The sequence below is a fragment of the Ursus arctos genome, unplaced genomic scaffold (genome assembly GCF_023065955.2).
Source record: "Ursus arctos isolate Adak ecotype North America unplaced genomic scaffold, UrsArc2.0 scaffold_25, whole genome shotgun sequence".
Taxonomy (NCBI): Eukaryota; Metazoa; Chordata; class Mammalia; order Carnivora; family Ursidae; genus Ursus; species Ursus arctos.
This window is the reverse complement of record NW_026622930.1, coordinates 32,363,598-32,385,574: the sequence shown is the minus strand read 5'-3', so window position 1 is coordinate 32,385,574 and position 21,977 is coordinate 32,363,598. Positions and strand designations below refer to the sequence as shown.

Sequence of the window (21,977 nt, the reverse complement as noted above, 5' to 3'; positions counted from 1 at the left end):
ATCACATCCACACTTGGATGTGACCCTAATTTGTGAGTACTGGGAGGGAAGAAGAGACCGAATGTGCGAGACAGAGTGAAGGTAGCAGAGACAGGGGGAAGAGAACAAGGGAAAGAAGGGAGGGAGACCCAGGGTGGGAGGAAGGAAGGCCCAGTGGGTTCAGGGATCTGTGCCCCCTCAGAGCCCAGTCCCTGGCATGCCATCCTGCCGTCTCCCTGCCCCTGATCTCTCCCCCACAGCTTATCTCTGAGAAGAAAACCTATTACCTGACAGCGGACTCACCAGGCCTGCTGGAGGAGTGGGTCCGAGTACTGCAGAGCCTGCTGAAGGTCCAGGCCGTGGGGCCTCCAGCCCTGCCGCGGGGTGGCACCAAGCCCGCTGTGAAGGGCTGGCTGACCAAGGTAGGGGACGGGCTGGTGGGGAGGAACGCGGGCCTCCCGAGCTCCCGAGAGGCAGGGGAGCCAGGCGCCTAAGGGCGGCCCTCCTTACAGCCCGTCTGCAGGACTTGGCTCACCGGGTTAGCCTGTGGGCCTCAGACACGTCTGACCACTCAGAGTGTCCGTGAATGAACACAGAGATCAGGGTTGTGAGTACCACAACTGTTGTTGGGACAGGAGGGAAAGGAACGTCTTGGACCTATTTTGAGGTCATTAGGAATTGCTTCCCCCGCACCTGCGCCCGCCGTGCCTCAGTATGAATAGTGGAAGCCGTGAGGTGGGTGAGGTAGGGGTGGCCACTCAAAGAGGTCAGATCCCAGGCCTGCCCTAAAGGTGTTTGAGTTAGGACTCTTCTGGCTATAAGGAGCAGAGAAGTACTTGTTAACCTCAAGAAAATGGAAGTTAACAAGAAAGCACATGAACTAGGCCAGAACGCCATGAGAAAGCAAAGCCACGTGTGAGCAAGCTCGGTGCTCTTGGCTCTCTCTCCGCCTCCGCATTCAGTCTGTGCTCGTGTCAGTCTCCTGCCACCCTCGTGATTTACGTTTGCCTGGGGGCTTTAGTCCGCCGGGCATGGCCCTGCCCTCCCTCTCAGCATCCTGACAGCTGTGTCCATATTCCTGGGACAGGACATCTGACTGGCCTGGTTAGTCTTTATGGCGTGTGGTGCAAGGATGGATGGGCTGTCACAGGGTACACACCACGAACCCTCCACGTGAAAGGGCCCAGTCCTGCTAGTAGGGAGTCTGGGTGGCATCTCTACTAAGGACCTGAGTTTGACCAGGGGTTTTGAGATCTGCCTTCCTCTGGCTTCTCTTTGGCAGTCCTGGATTTACTTCTGGGATTACCTGGTTCCAATCACGAGGTCTTAATTTCTGTCTTATAGGTAAAACATGGCCATTCCAAGCTGGTCTGGTGTGCTCTTGTTGGGAGAACCTTCTATTACTATCGAAGTCATGAGGACAAGGTACTTCCTGGCTTCCTGACAGCACCCACTCTCTGCTTTCCCCAGACCACATTCCTGTGGCCCCATGTCCTGATGGAAGGCCCCAGCTTTTCCATCAACCCTGCCTCATGCCACCACAAGTACAAAGCTGGCTGGATCCCTGTAGCCTGAATGGCCAGTGTGCACAGCCCACAGATTCCACCCGTGGGGTCTGTCTGTGCTTCTCCAGGCAAGCCTCAGCCAGGGAGCTATAGTTAACCCCCCTCTTTCTGTGACCCAACCATGTCCATGATTCCCAGCCCAGCAGGGCCTGAGGGTTCAGAGAGAGGAGGCTGCCCTGTTCCCTGCTGGCTCTCCTATTCATGGAAGTCTCCTGTCCACAGCGACCCCTGGGCCATCTGTCTGTGCGGGACGCACGCGTAGAGGAAGTAGATCGATCCTGTGACTCAGACGAGGACTACGAGGCTGGAGGAAGCAGGCGGTTGCTCTCCTCCCACTGCACCCTGGTGATCCACCCCCCAGAGCACAGCCCCACCTACCTCCTCATTGGCACCAAGCATGAAAAGGTAAGAGAGGGGGCTGGGCCTCCTCGGCCAAGCTTGGTCCTGTGATTCTCATCTTCCCTTCCTTCTTTCCCAACCTCCCCAAATTCAAGTTTCTTTCCTTCCTGGACATTTTGGTAACTAGCATTCCCTGATTGGGACTATTCCTTATAGTGAATTCCCTCCCAGTGACAAGCATCTCTCCACTGGGACCATGAGATAGCACCTCAAGCTTAGAAATTTGGGTTCATGTTCACCCGATCCCAAGTCTTTCCTCTTAGAGACTGGTGGCCTTGACTTGTGCCAGCCAGACTAGCCTAGCCTCACGCTGGGCTTGGCCCCTTCAAGGAAACTTCTCCGGAGCTCTGCCTCCCTTCTTCCCACTCCAGTCTCTGCAGATGGCTTCCATCCCTTTCTAGGACACATGGCTGTACCACCTCACGGTGGCTGCAGGGGGCAGCAGTGCCAGGGTTGGCACTGCCTATGAACAGCTCATTGGAAAACTGATGGACGGGGAGGGAGACCCAGGTAAGGCAAGGGTGGCTATCCCTGCTTGGGTTGGAGGGTGGTGGCTGGGTAACGGTTGGTCAGAAACCCAAAGAAAGCATTTCTGTACCTCGAAGCTGTTTTAAAACGGTCTAAGCCATGGAGGGACATTTCCATCCAAGCTCCAGAGCCCCTGTTTCTGGTGAAGATACTGAGGTGACCATGCTGTGTCTGGGGGAGTTGACTTGGGAACAGACTTTCCAGTGACCCCGGTCAATGTTTTACTTTTTTCACTGTGGCTTTGCTGGCTGGGCAGAGGGTTGAGGAAGGAAGGTAGCTGGTGAATAGTTCAAGCTTGTTAATCCATGAATGAAGCCCACGTTGGGATTAGACCAAGCCAAGCCTGGGGTGTTATGAGGTCCTCGTTACGCTCCTGATTCTCAGGACCCTGAGGAGCTAGCGGCCACACCACACTCCCCTTCCCTGCTGCTCCGAGGCTTGTGGACGTCAGGCTGATGTGCGCTCTCCATCCAGACCCGACCCTGCAGGGAGGGGCCTCCCCTGCACACACGTGCTTGCGCTCAGATACCCACAAGCGCGCGTACTCACCCCTGTTGCAGCCCCGCGAGCAGAGCAGTAGCCACGTCCCTGTGAGCCACGCTCGTGAGCGTGCTAGAGGCGGTGCACAGCTGTGTGCCCCACACTGTGGACACAAACCCAGTGCGTCGCGTGGATCCAGACAGTCCGTCCTTGCTTTCCTCACAGATCCAGGAGGGGGTGGCGGTGGGGGTGGGAGGCAAGTCCCCTCCCCAGCGGTAACTGCTGCTGCTCTCGGTGCTGTGCTCTGGGCAGATTCCCCTCTCTGGAGGCACCCCATGCTGTGTTACAGCAAAGACGGGCTATACACCTCCCTCACCACGCTGCCCTCGGAGGCCCTGCAGACGGAGGCTGTCAAGCTCTTCAAGGTAAGACGGGAACGGAGCCCAGGCCCACCAACAGGTGGCCCCCTCGCCGTGGGCCCAGGCTCTCCCCGGAGCAGTTTGCCCACCATGGCGATGCCAGGGGGGAGCCCAGGCAGTTAGGGGTAGCTCACAGAGGGATCTGAGGGAAAGGGAAAAAGTCCCACAGGTCCTCGCCATGGTCCGTTATGGCGGGGAGGCATTCACGGCTTCCTTGGGAAGAGCCAGTGAAACGACTCTTTGAGGAACTCCCCTCCTCCTAGAGTGAACAGCAGAAAAGGCCAGGTTTAGGTTGCTTCCAAACCTGAGAGAGTCTGACCTCTTTTAGAATGTTCTTTGTGTCTGTCTGAATATTCTCTTAAAAAAAATGAATGTCTTGCTTATGTAATGGACACATTTAAAGAAGGAACGATTCTATCCCAAAGTAGCCTTCTCAGCGGGCAGTGGCAGTGCTCCCTCTTAGAAGGGGCTGCCCGCTGTAAACCGGAGCCTCCCTGGAGCCCAGGGGGACGGCTCGGTCTGCCCACTGTCACCAAGGATACTCACCAAGGGGCTGTGGGTCTGCCTGTGCCCACCATCATTTCCCGGCCAGTCCTGCCAGCTCTTCATCAACGTGCCTGTGGAAGCAGCCTCGGTGGACTACCACGTGTCTCTGGCCCAGGCGGCCCTGCAGGTCTGCCTTGCCCACCCCGAGCTGCAGAGCGAGATCTACTGCCAGCTCATGAAGCAGACCAGCTGCCGCCCACCTCAGAAGTGCTCCCTCGTGCAGGTGAGCAGCGCCGGGGCAAAGCAGCCGCTGGGAGCCCTTGGCGGGGGCTGCCCAGGACGCAGGAAGGTGGAAGGAGAGGACTGGGTGGTAGGAAGCGGGCTGCCTCCGTACGGCTGTGCTGGTCAGGTCGTGTGATTTCTGCTCTGGACGAAGCCTGACTGGGTTGGCCAGCTTGGCAGCCGCAGAAGTTTAGAGAGCACTGAGGGCTTGGTGGCTCAGGGCTATGCAGGCCGGTGGTGCTGCGGAACTGGCCCCCGCCCCATGCTGTCTGTGCCCCCCGCAGTGCTGGCAGCTCCTGGCTCTGTGTGCCCCACTCTTCCTGCCTCAGCACCACTTCCTCTGGTATGTCAAACAGCAGCTCCAGCGCCACGCAGATCCCAGGTGAGTGAGCGTCCTTTTCGGGGCCGTTCCTGCTGCCCATGGCATGGGGAGGCGGGCGGTAGGGGGCCGGGATGGACCAGATCACCCTGCCCCTGAGGTTTGCACGGCGGTCACAGAGACTTCGCTCGTTGCCATGTACGTGAATGGGCATGGGGAGGCGTGGGCATGCCTGGGCTGCTCTGCACCCCAGTCCGTGTATGCATGCATGCTTTGTGGGTGTCCCCAGATCATTCCCATGGTTTCTTGGTCTGTGGCCCTGTTCTTCTGGCTTCTGGAGAAAATATCTGTGCGAGCCACCTGCCGCAGACAGACCTGAATGACAGATGAACACCACAGACCAGAGCGTTCGGGGCTTTTCTCTCTGCCGGCCCCGCTGCAGATTTGGTCTTGTCTGGGTCAGGGTCGGCAGCCAAGGGGTCAAGGTAGCAGGAATGAGCGGATTCCCTGGGATTGTTTTCTTTCTTCCCCCATCTCTTTAGAAATGAAACTGGCCAGTATGCCACCTACTGCCAGCGGGCCGTGGAGCGGACGCTGCAGACTGGGGAGCGGGAGGCCAGGCCGTCCCGCATGGAAGTGGTGTCCATCCTGCTACGCAACCCCTTCCACCACTCCTCGCCCTTCAGCATCCCCGTGCACTTCGCCAATGGGACTTACCAGGTGAGGAAGCTGCGCGGGCTCCCACTCCTCCGCCCTCTCCTATCCCTAGCCCAGAGAGCACCTTGGGCCAGGAGTGTACCAAACCTCCTTGGGCCGGGCAGATTGTTTCTGGGCGGACCGGCAGAAGGACAGGCCGGGATCTGGAGGTGGGGGTGGGACCACGAGCACCAGTGTGGAGTGAGAAAGCAGCTTGAATTGCAAAAGTGTTTCACTGTTTGGCACCTGGAAAGTAGATCTTTCGAAGCCGCTGCGGAAACCAAGAAAGTGGCATGACAAAGGGCCTCCGAAAGCATTGCTGCTGGTTTCGGCCTACTGCAGGCGGGCTTGTCCCCGAAGCTCGCACCCTCTGCGCGTGATGGAAACCGGCTTCCTGTGGCTTTTGCATTTACCCTTGCTCCTTTCAGCCAAGCCTTTCCACCTCCCAGACTCACACCCCGCCACTAGCCCTAACGAGCCCCTCTCAGGAGGTGTCCTCTGGGACTAACCCCTCTCCTGTGCAGGTGGTCGGTTTTGATGGCTCCTCCACAGTTGATGAGTTCCTCCAGCGTCTGAACCAAGAGACAGGCATGAGGAAGTCCTCCCACTCTGGCTTTGCCCTCTTCACAGACGATCCTTCTGGCAGGGACCTGGAACACTGCCTGCAGGGGAGCATCAAGGTGACGGCCTCCCTGCCGGGCCAGCTGAGCCCCTCCTGAGATACCGCCAGGCTTCGGGGTTTGGGCGATGGGGAAAGCACCCCTCTGGCGGGTGCCTTACTCTTCCACAGCTTGTTAGGTTGGGAGCCCACGGTGCTCCCCCTGGCATCCTAAAACCGACTCGTACAGGCAGAGAAAAGTTGGTTTTGCCCTTGTCTCTGGAGAGAACATCTCCATCTCCATGTCCCCTCTACCCTCAAGGGGCTGTGCAGTATCTGGGGGGAGAAGCTGCTTCTCAGCGTGGTGTAGGAGGGACACGGAGGCACTCGTCCCTGTACACACGCAGAGCTAGACGGCCGTCCACCTGGACCCAGTGAAGTGTGTTGTACGCTGCAGCTCATTCTTGCCCTGTCTGCCGGGGCCTCTGCTGTGCTTATGGGTTCCGCCACATTTTAAGCAGGTAGATCTGTGTGGCACATCCACAAGTAAAAGGCCCTCGAATGGGATTTAAGACCTACCTTGCTTGTGGTCTGGGATTAGTGCCAGGGGGAATGTTGAGTGTGTGTGGGAATGTGTTGTAGCATTGATGTGTCTGAGGGTTTTGGTTCCGTGTCTGCTCTTTTTATGGCAACGGGACAAAGGCTCCTATGGTCTTTTACCATCGCCTGGAAATACCGTGCGTCCTCTTGGCAAATGTCTGGGTATCTGCAAGGCTCGGTTACACAGTAGGCCTCTGGGTGTACTTGTGGAAGAGAATGGTGCTCGGTGGAAGGGAAATGGAGCTGGTAATAGGAGGCCACGGTTTTTGACAGAGGCCTGCCTAGCCTCCAGGGAGCCCCCCTCAGGTGTCAAGGCCAATGGGGGGCAGCATCCCATGCTTTGTGCTCACGCCATGCCGAGGGCTCTACCGCTGACTGTGGGGTGGTTGTAAGACCCCTCCGGTCCCAGGTGCATGAGGCCTGCACATCAGCCTCCTGATGGAGGACAGTCACTTGACTCTGGCCCGCTGCTCTGCCGAGTCCTGCCCCCGGTGGGACCTGTTCCCCTCTTCAGGGCCTTTTCTGACTGTCCTCTCCTGCCTGTTCTAGATCTGTGATGCCATCTCCAAGTGGGAGCAAGCCTTGAAGGAGCTGCACTCTGGCAAGGCTGAGGGTGGCACACGTGTCGTGAAGCTGATGTACAAGAACAGGTCCAGAGCGCCGCCCGGGGCGGGGGGGCACCTCATCACTCCCACCAGCTGGCCTGTGCTGGACAGAGAGCACGTCCACAGAGACGGCACTGTGTTGTGGACGTTAGTGGGTGGCCCAGGCTGGCTCTGGTGATCGTCTGTGAGACCCTGGGCAGCTCAGGCTCTCGGTCCCTGTACTGCATGTACACACACACACACCCCTGCCAAGAAAACAGACCAACCCTGTGGGATGGCTGCACGGGTTACATTAGAAGAGCGAAATTTTGTATGGGCACTAGGTATTTAAGGCTCAAGAATAAATAGCTCCTGTAACAATTTCAGCAAATGTAGAAGAAATCGTGATTTTTTTTTGTCTATTTGGATAAGAAAATCCCATCCCAGATCTGTCTCCAGGCAAATAATTTCCATTATTCTCTTGGAATCTTGAACTTCTCCAGTTCCCTACAAAGCTGTGATTCCAGGGAGCAGATCCCCCTCAGCAGATCCGGTGGGCAGTACTGTTGTCAGGCGTACCCTGGGCCACTGTTGCTTTGAGAACCGATGGCCCTGTTATTGGCCCTGTGTTGTGCTTAGTAAAATTTTTTTGGAGGCAATAGAAAATAGGCTCACAGATGGTATAAAAAAAGTAGTTTCTTTCTTTGGAAATCAAGATAAACAGATGCCAAGATGACCTCATCCATTTGGGATCCCAGCTGAGTCTTGGCTTCTTCTCACTGTCTTCCCTGTAGGCTGTACTTTCGGAGTCAAGTGAAAGGGGAGACGGAGCGGGAGCGGCTGCTGCTCGCCTCCCAGACTAGTGGGGAGATAGTGGCAGGGAGGTTTCCTGTCAACAAGGAGCTGGCTCTTGAAATGGCTGCATTGATGGCCCAGGTGAGGTTCTGTTCAGGAATTGGGAGGATCGGGGCACCAGCTTTAGGACTCACGGGGGCATATAGCACACAGCCTTAACCAGGAGACTCCAGACCCTGTGGTTCCTGAGGGGAGGGCGGCCCGGCAGTCTCTGGCTGTCTCTGACCGTCTCTGGCCGTCTCTGGCTGTGGAGGGAAGCTGACTCCTTACCATCAGAGCCCTTCACTGCAGACACAGATCACAGGCCGAACTCTGGATGTGGAATCCAGAGCCCTACCTTTGAGTGCTAGCCACCTTCCTGCCGTGAGATCTTGGCCAAGGCATTGCTGTGGTCTATGCTTTAGTTTCCTTCTCTGTATACAGTAAACAAAAATGCCTCCCTGCCTGCCCCCACAGGGTTGTACTAAGTATGCTAGTGAAATAATGTATATCACACAATGGATGTGATAAAATTTGTACTTACAGCTGTAAAACATCGTAAGTAGAATCAGGAAGGGAAACATGCATTCAGACTTCGACTCTTCTCCCTATTACCTTTAGGAGGCAGTCTTACCAAAGATATCTGGGATGCCCTCGTGGCTCCCCTGAGAAAGGGTCTGAATCTACGTGCTGGAGAGGAAGGGGAATTAATAGTTGACCTTTATAATAATAAACATTTACTGAATACTCTATAGAGGGTCCTCTGCTAAGTATTTTATATGTATTATCCCAGTTAGTTCTTATCCCCACGTAATTGATGAGGAAATTGAAGCCCAGAGAATTTAAGTAACTTGCGCAGGGTTTCAAGGCCAGCAGATGGCAGAGCTGGGACCTAAGCCGAGTGTGTGATTCCCAAGGCCACATTTGGAACACTGCAGTACTGTAGAGTCTGTAGCACCTTCAGTCCTGAATCTCCTATGTTTGGATTAGAAACCAGAAGATCCCTAGTTTTCCTTTGTCTGCCACTAATTACCTGTGTCTTTGGATAAGGCACTTAACCTCCACGGCAAAAGGAAAGTGGACGTAAATAATCCTCAAGGAGACCATAAGGTGGTTTCTCTAGTGTCTGTGAAACTTGAGATGAGGGGTCTGTTCACAAGAAGTGTTTTCACATCCATCCACCCTACCAATGAAGTAATGAAGTGATGGTTTATTTCACCTCTCCAGCGGCCCCAGCCCATCTACCTACAGATTTATGACTGCTCCCTCCATGTGCTTCCAACACAGGTGGAATATGGGGACTTAGAGAGGCCCAGCCCACCAGGCCCTGGGAGCACACCCCCTGCCAAGGTTCAGCATCACCTCCAGCAGGTCCTAGACAGGTTCTACCCGAGGCGTTACAGACACGGGGCACCTCCTGAACAGCTGAGGTAGGCTGCAAGCTCTCGGAGAGAGCTGCCGTGGGGAGGCAGCGGCTGTAGGGCTGGGGAAGGCCTCAGAGCTGCCATGAAAACCTGTTGGCGCTTCACTGGCCCATTTCTCTCCATCCATCCAAACCAGGCACCTGGCAGATCTGCTGACCACAAAGTGGACAGCCCTGCAAGGCTGCTCCCCTCCTGAGTGCATCCGCATCTACCTGACAGTGGCCCGGAAATGGCCTTTCTTTGGTGCTAAGCTCTTTGCTGCTCAGGTACGTGCCGATCATTTCCAGGGCAAGGAGTGATTACCACACCCTCAGGAACATGCCCGAAATTTCTCCTCAATCTACTGTCCACATCTGGTCCTGTTTGAGCCAGTCCAGTCTGCAGGGCCTGCCTACACACTAGCAACCACCAGAGGGAGCTACCTCCCCACCCGTTTCTGGCCTCTCCGCTTTCCATGGTCCAGAGCAGAGTTACGATCACTGCTTTTGGGCCAGGATGATTTCTGGGTAACCTACATCTTTCTTTCTTTTTTCAAGATTTTATTTATTTGTCAGAGAGTGAGAGGGCATGCACAAGCAGGGGGAGCAGCAGACAGAGGGAGATGCAGGCTCCCCGCTGAGCAAGGAGCCCAATACAGGACTTGATCCCAGGACTCTGGCATCATGAACTGAGCTGAAGGCAGATGCTTAACCAACTGAGCCACCCAGGCATCCCTTCATCTTTCCTTTTTAACTTCTTTCTCAGTGCAACCCCCGAAGAAAAAATATAGGACCAACTAATTCACACCCAAGGGTTCAAACTTGACATGACAACCATCTCAAGAATACTTTCGTTTTTTAACAAGTGTAAAAGAACAATATATAATCTAAACGAATATATATCTACTGACTTAGCGTGGCCACAGGAGACTCTTAACTACTCAGGCAACAGTTAATTTCACCCGCATGAAGCCCAGGTGGCCAGTAGTAATTTCAGCTGGAACTTTTCTTGGCCTGGTGTCTGGTGTGCATAAACTTTATTTGTAATCAGAGTATCCTGTCCTCAAAGCTGGATCATGATCCTGTTCGCTGACGGTAGACATCAGACAGTGGACATTCACTCATTCATTCAGGAAAGAACTGTTGAGCGACTAGGTCTTGGGCACTGTTTGAGATTGCAGGAGACAAGCACATCAGATACCGCCCCGGCCTTTGTGGAGCTCCCCATCTAGTAGGGGAGGTACATGTTAATCAAATAATCATATATAGTCTCTCCCTAAATACGCATGTAAGCTATTTTACAAGCTGTCATAAGTGCTTAAGAAAGAAGTAGCAGGGTGTTATAAAGGCATATAACAGGGGACCCTGGGACCTCCTCAGTCTGGTAGGTTGGGAAAAGCTTCTGAAAATGAGGACATATCCGTCCCTCTCCCCAGCCTTTTGGGTAGGACAGCTAGGAAATCTGGGTTGCCCTACTACAACTGTGGCAGTGAAAATTAGTCATTCTAGGAATTGTCCACCAAATAGCCACTTTTCTCACTAGTAGAGCCTAAAGCCCGTAAGATTGCATTCTTGCTTTCCTGTTTCTTTCGCGGCCCCTAGGAAATGGGCTGAACCAAGATGCACTTCAGCCAGGAGGGACTATAGGTGGAATGCTGTCAGCCTGTGAGCACTAGGGGTACACAGCCCGCTCTCCGTGCCCATGACCGAGCAGCCGGGCTGGGCTTGTTCTGCAGCACAAAGCCTCCCAACCAGTGTACTGTGGGTGCTCCTCCCCGCTCAAGATTGTAATTAGGTGGCCAGAGCCCCAAGGCCAGATGTCTTCTGTGTGTTTACTTCAGCATGCTGCGCAAATACCATCTTTCATGTTTCCTAAGACGAGACAAAGGTTGGAAATCACTGCCTAGCAGAGTCCTGGATGTGCCTTCTTCCTCAGAAAGCTCTTACGGTTGAGCGTCCCTAGCCATGGCTCTGTCTGATGGGCTTTTCCTGTTTCCCCAGCCTGCACAAATGTCTTCCAAGGAGAGCACTCTGGTGTGGATTGCTGTGAATGAGGACGGTGTCAGCATCCTGGACCACAACACTATGGTACGAAAGAATGAGGGCTGGCTCTCTGACCCCTCCTCCTGAACTCTTTTCTGCTCCTCTCTGGACTCCAAGGCCTGAGCTAAGTGACCATGGTTTCTGTACCCACCCCACCCAAGCCTTGCTGCCTTCTAGTCTAGACACAGCTTGTAGACATTCAAGATGTAGATCTCCAAGTTAGGACCACTTCCAAGTTCTCCCTTTCTGGTTAAGGCTCCCTGTGCCTAGAAGAGACAAGGGGTGCTGGTTCAGCTCAGGAGGCAGGTGGGAAGTTTCCCCAGAACTGACTGGCTTCTTCTCACAGCAAGTGCACGTCACTTACCCCTACTCTTCAGTAATGACCTTTGGTGGCTGCCGGGATGACTTCATGCTTGTGATTAGATCCATTCCAGACCAGAGCTCTGGAAAAGGCCACATTGAGAAGTTGCTCTTCCGGATGGCTGCTCCCAAGGTGGGTCTGACAGCTGCTAAAACATGTTACTTGGATCTCTAGTGTGAGGAGGTGGGCTAGAAGTTAAGGAAGGAAGCTGGGTTATGACCGTACTCTAGAAGGGCCCTGCCCCAGGTAAAACTTTGGTCTTGTCTATAATCAGTCCTCCAAAGGGTTCAGGTGGGGTTGCAGCTCAGTAGTCACTGCCGAGCTGGTGGGTGAGGGGCTGGCCGAGAGGGCACGCACCCTGGTCCAGCTGCTCCCGTGCTCTCCACATGGTGCTTTCAGCCCTCACAGCCCAGCGCCTCACAGGCTGGAGGCGGGTGCCCACTTGCTCCTCTTGCAGCAGACCCAGGGGCCAGGGCAGCCAGCTCCCTCCTCCGCGTGCTTTCACCCTCTCCTGGCTTCTGCCAACCCTAGTCCCCAAGTGGGACAGTCTGCACGTGCTCCCCCTTTCTTATGGTCTTAAAAGTCCATCTCAGAGACCTCTTCTGCTTTAAGAGCTTTGTATCCTGCTCAGTGCAGGAGAAACAGACTAGCGAAAAAAACAATTACAAAGACTCCAAAACCCAAGTTCTGATTTATAGTTCCTGACTCCCTTCTGAGAGTAAGTGAAAACCCTGTTGTTTTAATCCTAAAACTGGAGTTTCCCCAACCTCCACCTTTTAATACCACCTTTGCCAAAGGAGAGGATATACAGACACTTCCTCCAGGGAGGCCCACTTCCCTGGCTTGGAGACGAGCAGAGCAGAATATCACCTCTCCCGTTCTCAGGAGGTTACGGTGCGTCAGTGGCCCTTCAGACCAACAGGCACCCATTTCACTGGGCCTCTGAACCTCACAGAAATGATCCCTTTTGACGTTTTCTCCCAGGTATTTTTAAGAGATAAGAAACTGAAGCCCAGGAAGGTTGTGCACCCAGTATAGCAGCTAGCATGTGAGAAAGCCAGGATTCAAGCCAAGGCCAGTTCAATTCCTTTGTTTCTGTTGTCTCAAGATTGCAGAGGCAACGTTCATCATGGCCAGCTACATGAACCACTGCTCCACAACTGTGAACCCCCCCACCAACCTGCCTGCTGCCCACCAGCTATGGGAACTGGACAGACAGCAGTTCTTTGCTTCTGTTCCGTGTGCTGCCAGAGGGCCAACATTGCTGTGAATATTTCTCCTACCTCTTCCCACCCCCGCCCCCACCACCTGGTGCCTCTGGGATTAGAGATCTGTATCCTGGGGTATGATACTACTGTGATGGGCCTGACAGCCCTCCCCCAGTCTCACCCTGTTTGTTCTACGAAATGTGTAGTTCAGTGTCCATGAAGCCTTTACTCTAAGTGCCTTATGTTTCAGGGCCCAACTTTTAAAAATCCAGACCCAGTATAGAAACAACTTTTTTCACCAGAATACTGAACTCTGGATGCTGCTTGATTCTAGACACAGACTGGGATGGTCTACTGTTACTGGTTACTGAGGGCATCGGTGCTGTAAGTCAAGGCTTTCTGCACTGGTAAGCTCGGGAAGGCTAGTATCTTTTATATTGTACATGGTCCTTATGTGGGGATTTATACTTGAAATTTTCCCAACATCCCTGAATAAGATAGGACTAAAATTTCCAATTCACCTGTGACAAAAACCTAGAACTCACTAAAACTGGACTTCCGTTCCCAGATGGGAAAGGTATTGGCAGGGCTGGAGAAAAAGGAATAGACTCACCTTTTCCTTTCCCCACTGCAAATGAGTAGGCATTTGGGGCAGCAGCTCCTGTCTTTGCAGGACAAGGCAAAGGCACTATCCCTGCTGAGACTGAAGCTGTTCTCCCTCACACTGGACTGTCAGCCCAACTGGGTACAAGCAAGGGCAGGGGGTAAGTCCAATGTGACCTCTCCCTGGCTCGTTTTAATGACTAGACAAGGCTCAGTGAAGGCTGTGCTTCCTACTGTAGGATGGGGTGGTCGTCACTTGTTTCCTTGTTCTTTGAAAGACCAAGCAAATGCACTGTTTTTTGCTGCTTTGTGTGGCCACCAAAGATGAGTCAGAAACAGAATCCGGGCTTGTGGGCTTGGCTTTGCTCCTCAAGACTTCTGGTGAACTTCCACTGGGAATTAGTCCGAGGGCAGAAGGCACAGAAGCTAAGAGCATCCTGGTGATACAAATATCCTCCCATCCCCGACTGAGATCTTATGTTAGAGTGCAGAGATGATCTTTGTCTCCACCCTCCCCTAACAGAAAACAAAAAGACGAAAGAGTTCATTCATACTCTGATTTTCCAGCATTGGAGAAACTCAGTTTTATTTCATAGCTCTAAGGCAGTCTGAGCATTTGTCAATAAAGTGCTGAAAACTCTATGGGTTTAGCAGTAGCATCTAAGAACCAAGCCTTTGACTTCAACAAAGTGTGTGTGTGTGTGTGTGTGTGTGTGTGTGTGTGTGTGTGTTCCACACTGCAAAAACGTCAAGGCTGGAACTAGTTTATCTGAACACCTCACCTGCTGTAGGCTTCCCCTCTCTCATCCTTTAAACTGACAAGCATGATTAAAAAAAAAAAAAAAAAAGCAGCAGCACATGAGAGTGTCTGCCTCTTAAATGAACTTGACTTTGCAAGGCTGGAAATTTTACAGCCATCTCCCATTTCTGTTGCTGCCTTTCCCCCAGGATCTGGGAACTAGCTGAGACATTTCTGCCTCGAACAAGTCAAACATCACATGTACCACAGGCTCCGAATAACCCCTCCTGGGCTGGTGTAAGAGGCAAGAATTACACCTCTAGTTTGTAATACCCTGAGTGTCTCTAAGGCCCAGAAGGACAATATTATCTGCCTGGAGTTAAAAAAAAAAATTAGGATCCCAAGGAAAAAGCAAGCAAGAATGGAGCTGTGTTCACACTGAACTTGGGGGTCAAGCTATTTCCCCCACCGTATCTCTTTCCCAGCACCTTCAGGAATCTTCCCATAGGTTATTAATTTTACACAGAAGAAACTGCCATATAATCAAAGGCTTCTACAGTTGGTGTGTTTATCCTTCTTTAACATGTCTGGAAGCCAAAGTCAAATTTCTGTCTGGCCTTTGGTGTCACCCCTCTTGGCAAAAGACGTTTTTGAAACCATAGACAATGCTGAGTAACAGAGTATTAATGTGCTTGACATCCATGACTGAAATGCCATGTTCCTGTTGTCAATAAAAAGCAGCTGTCTGTGAACCAGGCAATTACTGTGTATGTTTTGGAAGGAGATTGGTTTATTAAGACAGTCATTATAAATTAACCCTGTACAGAACACAGGAGCTAGGTGGACAGAGGCTAGGCTTTTGTAGGACATTTCTTCCTACTCACCAGTACCTGAAGGGCTTGACTTTTATTTCAGGCGTACTGTGTAATTGGAAACTATGTTTCTTAAAAGACCTGATATCAGCTTCCCATCGTCTTGCGCCACAAATCTCTACAAAATGTAAACCTGAATGTGCTTAGGAATTTCACAAAGCGCTCTCTGTCAACGTTACTTTTGACATTTCGCTTCTTAAGGTCTCCCCTCAATTGATAAAGTAGGCAGAACCTTACAAGGGGGTCACTAAAATAGACATAAATACTTTGCTCAACATCACACAATGAGTTAGGTGTCCAGTCACCTGCTCTAAGGCTCTGAGATCCACTGCATCCATACTGGTTCCTAGGGCCGTGTCCACCTGATGGTTTAGAACACAGAAAACAAGCCAGCCACTACGGCTTAGGAGTCGTCTCCCATGGAAGACAATATGGGCCTTCTGAAATGCCGGGACTCATGGACTTGGTGATGTGGCTTTCTGGTGTGCCAGGATCTCCTGGCAGCTCCTGTACACTTCAATCAAGCAGTCCAGACGGGGCTTGGCACTCTGAATTCCAAAGGGAAGAAATGCAGAGTCAAGACGAATGTAAGAGAGAGCTTAGCAGTGCTGCATCCACGTGCAACCTCAATCTCTCCCCACAGCAGGGGGTCTAAATGGCTCAGGTGTGAGCTCAGAGAGGCAGAAGTTCAGGCCACACAGCACCTAAGTGGCTAAGAAAGCAAGAGGATAACAAAAGACAGACCTTCTCGGAAATGTCACAAGCTGTGAAAGTCTGCAAGGACAAGAAGGGCAATTTAATATGTAAATACTGAAAAGTGTTTTGTACAATGAAATGTGATACAACCAAAATTAAAAGAAAAGTCACAGAATGGGAAAAATACATGTGGAAGGCATATTTAATAAAAGTTCATTATCCAAAATATATAAGTTGTTACAAATACATAATCAATACCTAGATTCTACTTGACTAATAGAGGAGGAGATGGATAGTTTAAGACAAGAAGAAACACAGATAGGTTATTCAAGGAAACATGAAAAATCTTTAAGAAGCAATTTAATAACTTTAAATTCCTTTACCTGTATACTAAAGGAAACAAATAAGTAAACCCACAGTTAGCCAAGACCGTAGAAAAACAAATACAAATTCCCAAAAGTATGGTAAAGTTGTCCAATCTCTGGAGCCAAATCTATGTAAAAATCTATGAAACTGTTCATAAGCTTTAATAAAATAATTTTGAACTGTAATGCAAAAGAATTTTAGCTTAGCGGCCTTAAATCCTTTGTAAGGAAAAGGACAGCAAGGCAGAGTTAACTGTATACATAAATACTTATATACTTTTAATCCTGTTTGTGTACCTTTTTAAGAGCAAGACAAAAAATAACCTGGGGATGATTTCAAAAGCTAGCAGTAGAGTGGCTAAATAACTGATACTGATACTCAACATGATAATATAACTATTTAAAATAATAAGTATAATGGCCTCTGTAGAGGCACAAAAATATGTATATTGGATTTAAAAAACAAGACATAAACTGGATATAACAGTATGTGTAGATCAAGGACATCAATGTAAAATCATCTACTGGCAGACTAACAAAGTCGATGAAAGGTGATTTACAGGCAGAAATGGCTATTTTTTTCTCTAAAATTTTGATAAATTTGTAATATTTCTGAGAGCCTGTATTTGCTTGAGAAAGAAACTTTTGAAATAACTAAAATCCTAAGTCTCACTAAAAATAGCTGTCAGATGCCCTCAAATACTCTTGACAAGAGTTTACATTCCTACTGAACATAAGTAGCAGTGGATATGCGGAGAACGGGGAAACGTAACAGATTTTTTGGAGAAACTTTAGACAACTGTTGTGAGCTCACCTGGAAGACAGGTACTACTTGGGATATCCCATCTGGCTCCACTGGATCCTTCAATAAAATGCAGAGGTAGTAAATCACCTTCTGCTGTAAGAAAATGAACCAAATAGCAGAGAGCTAAGTGAAACGCATTTTGTTTTCTTTTTCTTCAAGGGAGGCTAAAAACTTTTTATAAATGGTTATCTCTAAGTAGTAGAACACTTGATTGCTTTTGAAGTGAAGGAAAAGTATATTTTCATTTTTTAAATGAAAAACGACAAAACAGCAGCAGCAACGATTCTGATGCTGGGCTAAAAAATAAAGTTGAAAATGCTGACTTACTATCTATGAAAACTTGCTATATCTCTATAAAAATAAAGGAATATCTTTCCAATAAAAGTTTCACTTTCATGGTTTATGGACATGCCAGCCAAAGAGGAAACACTACAATACTGGAACAGAGTCTCCAAGTTTAATTCTGTGACATCAAAAGGTATTAAGACTGAGTTTAGATCCAGGCAAAGGCCGTGGGCTGCCTCCTGCAGAGAAACCTGTTAATACTTACTCCTTAACTACTTACCATGTAAACAGCCTCATTGATGACCACATCCTTCACCTTGCCCATTTCTATGAAGGTAGTGCATTCTTTGCCCGAGGCATAGGATGAAGTCATCTGGATACCAAGGGAGTCAATGATTAACAGAGTCTCCTGATCAATCTTGACAAAATGGAGGTAACCAAGCAGGCCTAAGAGGGTGATGAAGATGGCAGCAGAGAGGATCATGCTGTTCTGAAGAGAGAGCCAGACACAGGCGATAAGATTACCAAATGGTTCTCTGCACAGATCTCTGCTGTTTAACTGGTCCACTCGAGGCAATGCGGAAAAAAGCCTGTGTTCTACCGTGAGTTGAAAAGATGGGAGGAACATGCATGGAGGAAGAGGAAATCACTCTTATTTCAGCTCTGTAGTGCCCTGAAAGCATATGATGAAATGCATAGGTGTGGGAGGAGAACCTCCGTCATCAAAACAGTATGTACCATCACACCACTCAGGTTTTTCTTCCAAAACTGAAACTTAAGGACTCAGACCTTTTCTGCTCACGCTCCATCAGCAGAATATACAGTGCAAAATCAGACAGTACAATAATAAAATGCTTAGCACAGTGAGGCAGATAGTACTCAACAGCCACCCCTCCCTAACAGAACTTGGAGAGAATCATGATTGGTTCCCTCTCCCGCCAATGACTGGTTTAAAAATGAACACATGATACAACTCTGGTCAATGAGATGCGAGGGGACGTCTGCTGAAGGGGCCTCTGAAAAATGAAGTTCATCTTAAGAAGAGATCTAAGGAAGAGAAGGTCCCTTCCTCTTGAGGTTTTGATGCCTGAACTACTATGGAACTACTACTACTCTGCCAGACCATGTAGAAAGCCAGACTGGGGACGAGTACACCAACGGTGGAAGAGCAGTAACATGAAAAGAATCAAAAGGTCCTTAAGTGCCTCTTATGCCCTCAAGAGCCCTCCTACCTCCTGACTCCTTTTGTTAAATAATAAAGATCATATCATTTGGATCTCTTTTAGTTCTTTTGGGCTGTGACTTAACTGATGTGTTAAGGTTGACTGAGTAGCTGAAATGAAACTGACCTAACTCTAATCACATTCTTCTAAACCCTCATCCTTGGTGTCCACCCTTGTTGGGCCTGCATTGCCCAGCAAGTTGTATCTAGAATCTTGCTAAGTCAGTTTAGAGAGAACCCTTGGCATCCGATCACCCTGGCCTGCCTTTAGCAAGAATCATGTCAAGTTAGCCAGAATCCCCCTTTACCCCTGTTGTTTCCCTTTAGTCATTTTCCATCCACTGACCCCCATCGTGCTCACTGGCTACAAATTCCCACTTGTCCTTGCTGTATTCAGAATTGAGCCCAAATCTGCACTGAGGTCACTCTTTTCTCCTACTGCAACAGCTTCTGAATAAAATCTGTTTTTACTGCTTTAACTACTGACCACCTCTGGCTTTCTTTGAAAATACTTTGCTACTTTGTTGCTACCTAACACACAGTTAAGTGTTGGATCAAGAGTCTGTTTGGGCCTGTGATCTATTTTTGTCTGATCCACCCTGAGCTAAGAATGGTTTTTACACTTTTAAAAGAGTTGTTCTAAAAAGAAAGAAAAAGAAGCAGAAGACTATGAGACAGAGACCTGTAAAGCCTAAAATATTTACTCTTTGGCCTTTTAAGGATAAAGTTTGCTGACTTGTTGATTAATGAATGGAGAATGGAAAAATCTATGTGCTGGGTCTCTGATGATCCAGAAATATCTACTTTGAGTTAATTAAATGCCTAGTATCTAGTACAGTGTCTGGTTCATAGTCTGAACTGAATAAGCATTGTGGAAGAATAGAGAGAAATAAAATTCAGTCCTGGTCCTTACAGATGTATAAGAGGCAAAGTTAATACATATAAAATATTTTTGGAGAATATTATGAAACTGACTATAAGTGCCTAAGAAAGGATTAAAAGAGAGAGAAAGAAAGAGACATCAAAGCACACAGGATATCCCATGAAGACTTCCAAGGAAGAAGGATTTCATTGGTACAGAAGAGGTGGTGGTTATTGACAGATATACTTAGTTGAGAAAAGGAAGAGGGAAAAGCATTCCAGATTGGAATAAATAAGGTAATAACCTGCAATTTTAATAGAACCATGAATTCAAAAACCAGAAGGAAAGAAGGGATAAAGAACAGTAACTGTGAGGGGATTTCATCCATATCAGCCTTTTAATAAGGTAATCCCTGCCCAAAACTTCATTACTACCTGCACGCTTTATACTTCATTTTTCTGTCTGAAATTCTAACAATTCAGTATTTATTTGGGCTGAAATTACGCCACATGTTTTCATGAATTCCTTCATTTCTTCTCACTCCTGAGAGTCATTACCCTCTGACAAATAGTTTTGAACACAAAGATAAGAAACTTTGGTACAGGGAGCCTGGGTGACTCAGTCGGTTAAGCATCTGCCTTCAGCTCAGGTCATGATCCCAGAGTTCTGGGATCGAGCCCCACATCTGACTCCCTGTTTGGCGGGGAGTCTGTTTCTCCCTCTCCCTCTGCCTGCAGTTCCCCCTGCTTGTGTGTGCGCTCTCTGTCAAATAAATATTTTTTAAAAAGACAAAGAAACTTTGGTACACAGAGGCCTTAAGAAGTGTTGCAGTGGAGTTTAAGGAAGATAAGGGTATTGAGTCGTGGATGCTTGATGGAGGTAAGGGGGACACCAGGATGTGAGACAGTACAAAAAGGAGCTGGCATAAAAACAAACTTCTATTTAAAAATTTTGCCTAAGCAAACCCTCCCCAAGGAAGAGACAGTATAGTGGAAAAGAAAGGGTTTCAAAGTCAAACAGCCCCAAGTTTGAAGCCCAAGTATGCTGTTTACTTGCTTCGTGACTTTAGGTAAGTTTCTAAGCCTTAGTTTTCTTCTAAAGTTAAAGTGAGGCATTCAGGAAAGCAGCTGGCAGTCGGGGGCATTTAATTTAGAAGTATCTGTTCCCTCCTCCTCACATGGCCAGAACACAGGCCAGTATTAAAATTCAACTACATTACAAATTAAATCTTTTTAGGGGGAGGCAGAAGGACTGTCCTGGCAACTTAACCATTTCAACTGACTTTTGAACAAACTTTTAGTTACAGTTTAGTACAAATTAGGGCAGTCTTAATTCTGCATATATCTATGCCATATTACCATATGCTTTGATAGTAAAAAAGCCAATGAATGCATTAATGAAAACAAGATCCAAATTATAGAAATAAATAGCCCTAGCTCTGGTCAAATCACTCCTGGAATAATATATTCAATTCAGGGCACTACATATGAAACTAAACTCATCCTGAAAAGGACAATTAGGATGTCTCCTTTTATTTGAGGGCTGTCACAAAGCAACTGCATGTGACCCTCACAATACTGTGAAGCTGGGATGGCAGACAGCAATTCCATTTTAGACATGTGAAAACCGAGGCTCGGAAAATAGGAATGAGTCTGGAAAGTGAGCACAGAAACAACTCATCTCCAAAACTTCACAATTCTTTATAAAGTACTTGAAGCTCGGGAAGGGGTGGGGTGTGGGGTAGATTCCCTTGAAAAACAGATTCGGAAGAACTATCAAGCTCCTATTGTGGAGGTAAAGGCAGTTTCTGTAAGACTATATAAGGTACTGTTAGCAGGGATTCCTCTGCGGAATGGAAGTGATGGATGAGTACGATTCACTTACTAGTTCTCTATTGGAACTGAATTCCTGTGAGCGGGGACTACGTGGAGCACATGCAAGTGACAGCCTTAGGCTGTTGTGCAAGGACTCAATGTATGCTGGGTGGAACCGCAGAGCATCACCCATGACAGGGATAAAGTACAGGTGTAAAAACTTCACTAAACGTGAAGAAAACAGCTGTCCAGCGGTGGAACCAGCTAGTTCCCGCCCTCCGACCCAACAACTGGAGGTCCGGGCTCGACCGTATGACCCCAAAAGACCCTTCCAAACCCCAGCCCCCGACTCGGACTGCGGGAAGGGGCCGACCGGCCATTACCTCGCAGAGAGTGAAGAGTCCGTAGGCCGCTAGCCACACCGTGCAGGTGACAGCAGTGAGCGAACGCAACGACAGCCGAGGGCAGCTGAGGCAGAACTCCCGGCAGGACGAGGAGTAGTAGCGGCGCTGCAGGGCCAGGCGGCCGCCGCAAATATCCGAGAAGCTTTGCTCGTCCTCCATGGCCCGGTCGCCCCCTCCCCGCCGGGCCGCGCCGCTCTAGTCCGCTCTCTAGCGTCCTCTCGCCGACTCTGGACCCACTTCCGGGGAGCGGCGTCGGCCCCGCCCCGCCGCACACTCTGCGCAGCCGCAGTTCCGCGCCGAGAGTTGTGGCCCGGGTCTCCGGGCTTGTGTTTTCCGCTCGCTGGCTCGGCCAGTTTTCTGCGTTTGTCTGAATACTGCAGACGTTCGCAGGGCACTAACTCAGCCGGCCAATTAAAACCGGTGTTAACGCGCTTTCCCTCGGCAAACCGTTTTCCATTTCAAAGCCAGAGTACGCCCCAAGGAGACAGCCCACAGGTATACACTCATTCCAGTCACTCCATTCATTC

General features: G+C 49.7%; 2 protein-coding genes across 9 annotated transcripts in view; one reads left to right on the top strand and one right to left on the bottom strand.

Moving 5' to 3' along the window:
• The window catches only part of PLEKHH1 (pleckstrin homology, MyTH4 and FERM domain containing H1), a 47,595-nt gene extending 33,675 nt beyond the window's left edge, over positions 1–13,920 (top strand). Inside the window, exons 14-29 of the mRNA XM_048219818.2 lie at positions 240–401; positions 1,324–1,404; positions 1,767–1,949; positions 2,345–2,453; positions 3,264–3,376; positions 3,963–4,139; positions 4,423–4,520; positions 5,000–5,177; positions 5,678–5,833; positions 6,901–7,001; positions 7,730–7,871; positions 9,057–9,199; positions 9,330–9,459; positions 11,173–11,259; positions 11,561–11,707; positions 12,684–13,920. Of these exons, the coding sequence (XP_048075775.1) occupies positions 240–401; positions 1,324–1,404; positions 1,767–1,949; positions 2,345–2,453; positions 3,264–3,376; positions 3,963–4,139; positions 4,423–4,520; positions 5,000–5,177; positions 5,678–5,833; positions 6,901–7,001; positions 7,730–7,871; positions 9,057–9,199; positions 9,330–9,459; positions 11,173–11,259; positions 11,561–11,707; positions 12,684–12,845 (2,169 nt within the window). The 3' untranslated portion in view covers positions 12,846–13,920. The remainder of the gene's footprint in view (positions 1–239; positions 402–1,323; positions 1,405–1,766; positions 1,950–2,344; positions 2,454–3,263; positions 3,377–3,962; positions 4,140–4,422; positions 4,521–4,999; positions 5,178–5,677; positions 5,834–6,900; positions 7,002–7,729; positions 7,872–9,056; positions 9,200–9,329; positions 9,460–11,172; positions 11,260–11,560; positions 11,708–12,683) is intronic.
• A 25-nt stretch (positions 13,921–13,945) lies between these two features.
• PIGH (phosphatidylinositol glycan anchor biosynthesis class H) lies at positions 13,946–21,701 on the bottom strand. Of its 8 annotated transcripts, none has more exons than XM_026489692.4 (4): positions 21,430–21,701; positions 17,429–17,638; positions 16,873–16,956; positions 13,946–15,545 (listed from the first exon to the last, which is right to left on the bottom strand). In XM_026489692.4, the coding sequence occupies exons 1-4, from the start codon at positions 21,607–21,609 to the stop codon at positions 15,453–15,455; spliced, it is 567 nt and encodes a 188-aa protein (XP_026345477.1). In that variant the 5' UTR covers positions 21,610–21,701; the 3' UTR covers positions 13,946–15,452. The 8 variants fall into 8 exon arrangements, with proteins under 8 accessions (XP_026345477.1, XP_044236429.1, XP_026345481.1 ...); XM_044380494.3 differs by having other exon boundaries at positions 13,946–15,771; positions 21,430–21,698; XM_026489696.4 differs by having other exon boundaries at positions 13,946–15,709; positions 21,430–21,686.
• Positions 21,702–21,977: the final 276 nt, after the last annotated feature.

Excerpts from the sequence above, each read along its gene's own strand:
- PIGH (XM_044380494.3), bottom strand. The coding sequence starts at position 21,609 with ATGGAGGACGAGCAAAGCTTCTCGGATATTTGCGGCGGCCGCCTGGCC. Across the intron at positions 17,639-21,429 it reads GACTCTTCACTCTCTGCGAG|AACAGCATGATCCTCTCTGC; the intron begins GTAATGGCCGGT and ends CTCTCTCTTCAG. Across the intron at positions 15,772-16,872 it reads AAGTAGTACCTGTCTTCCAG|ACTTTCACAGCTTGTGACAT; the intron begins GTGAGCTCACAA and ends TTGTCCTTGCAG.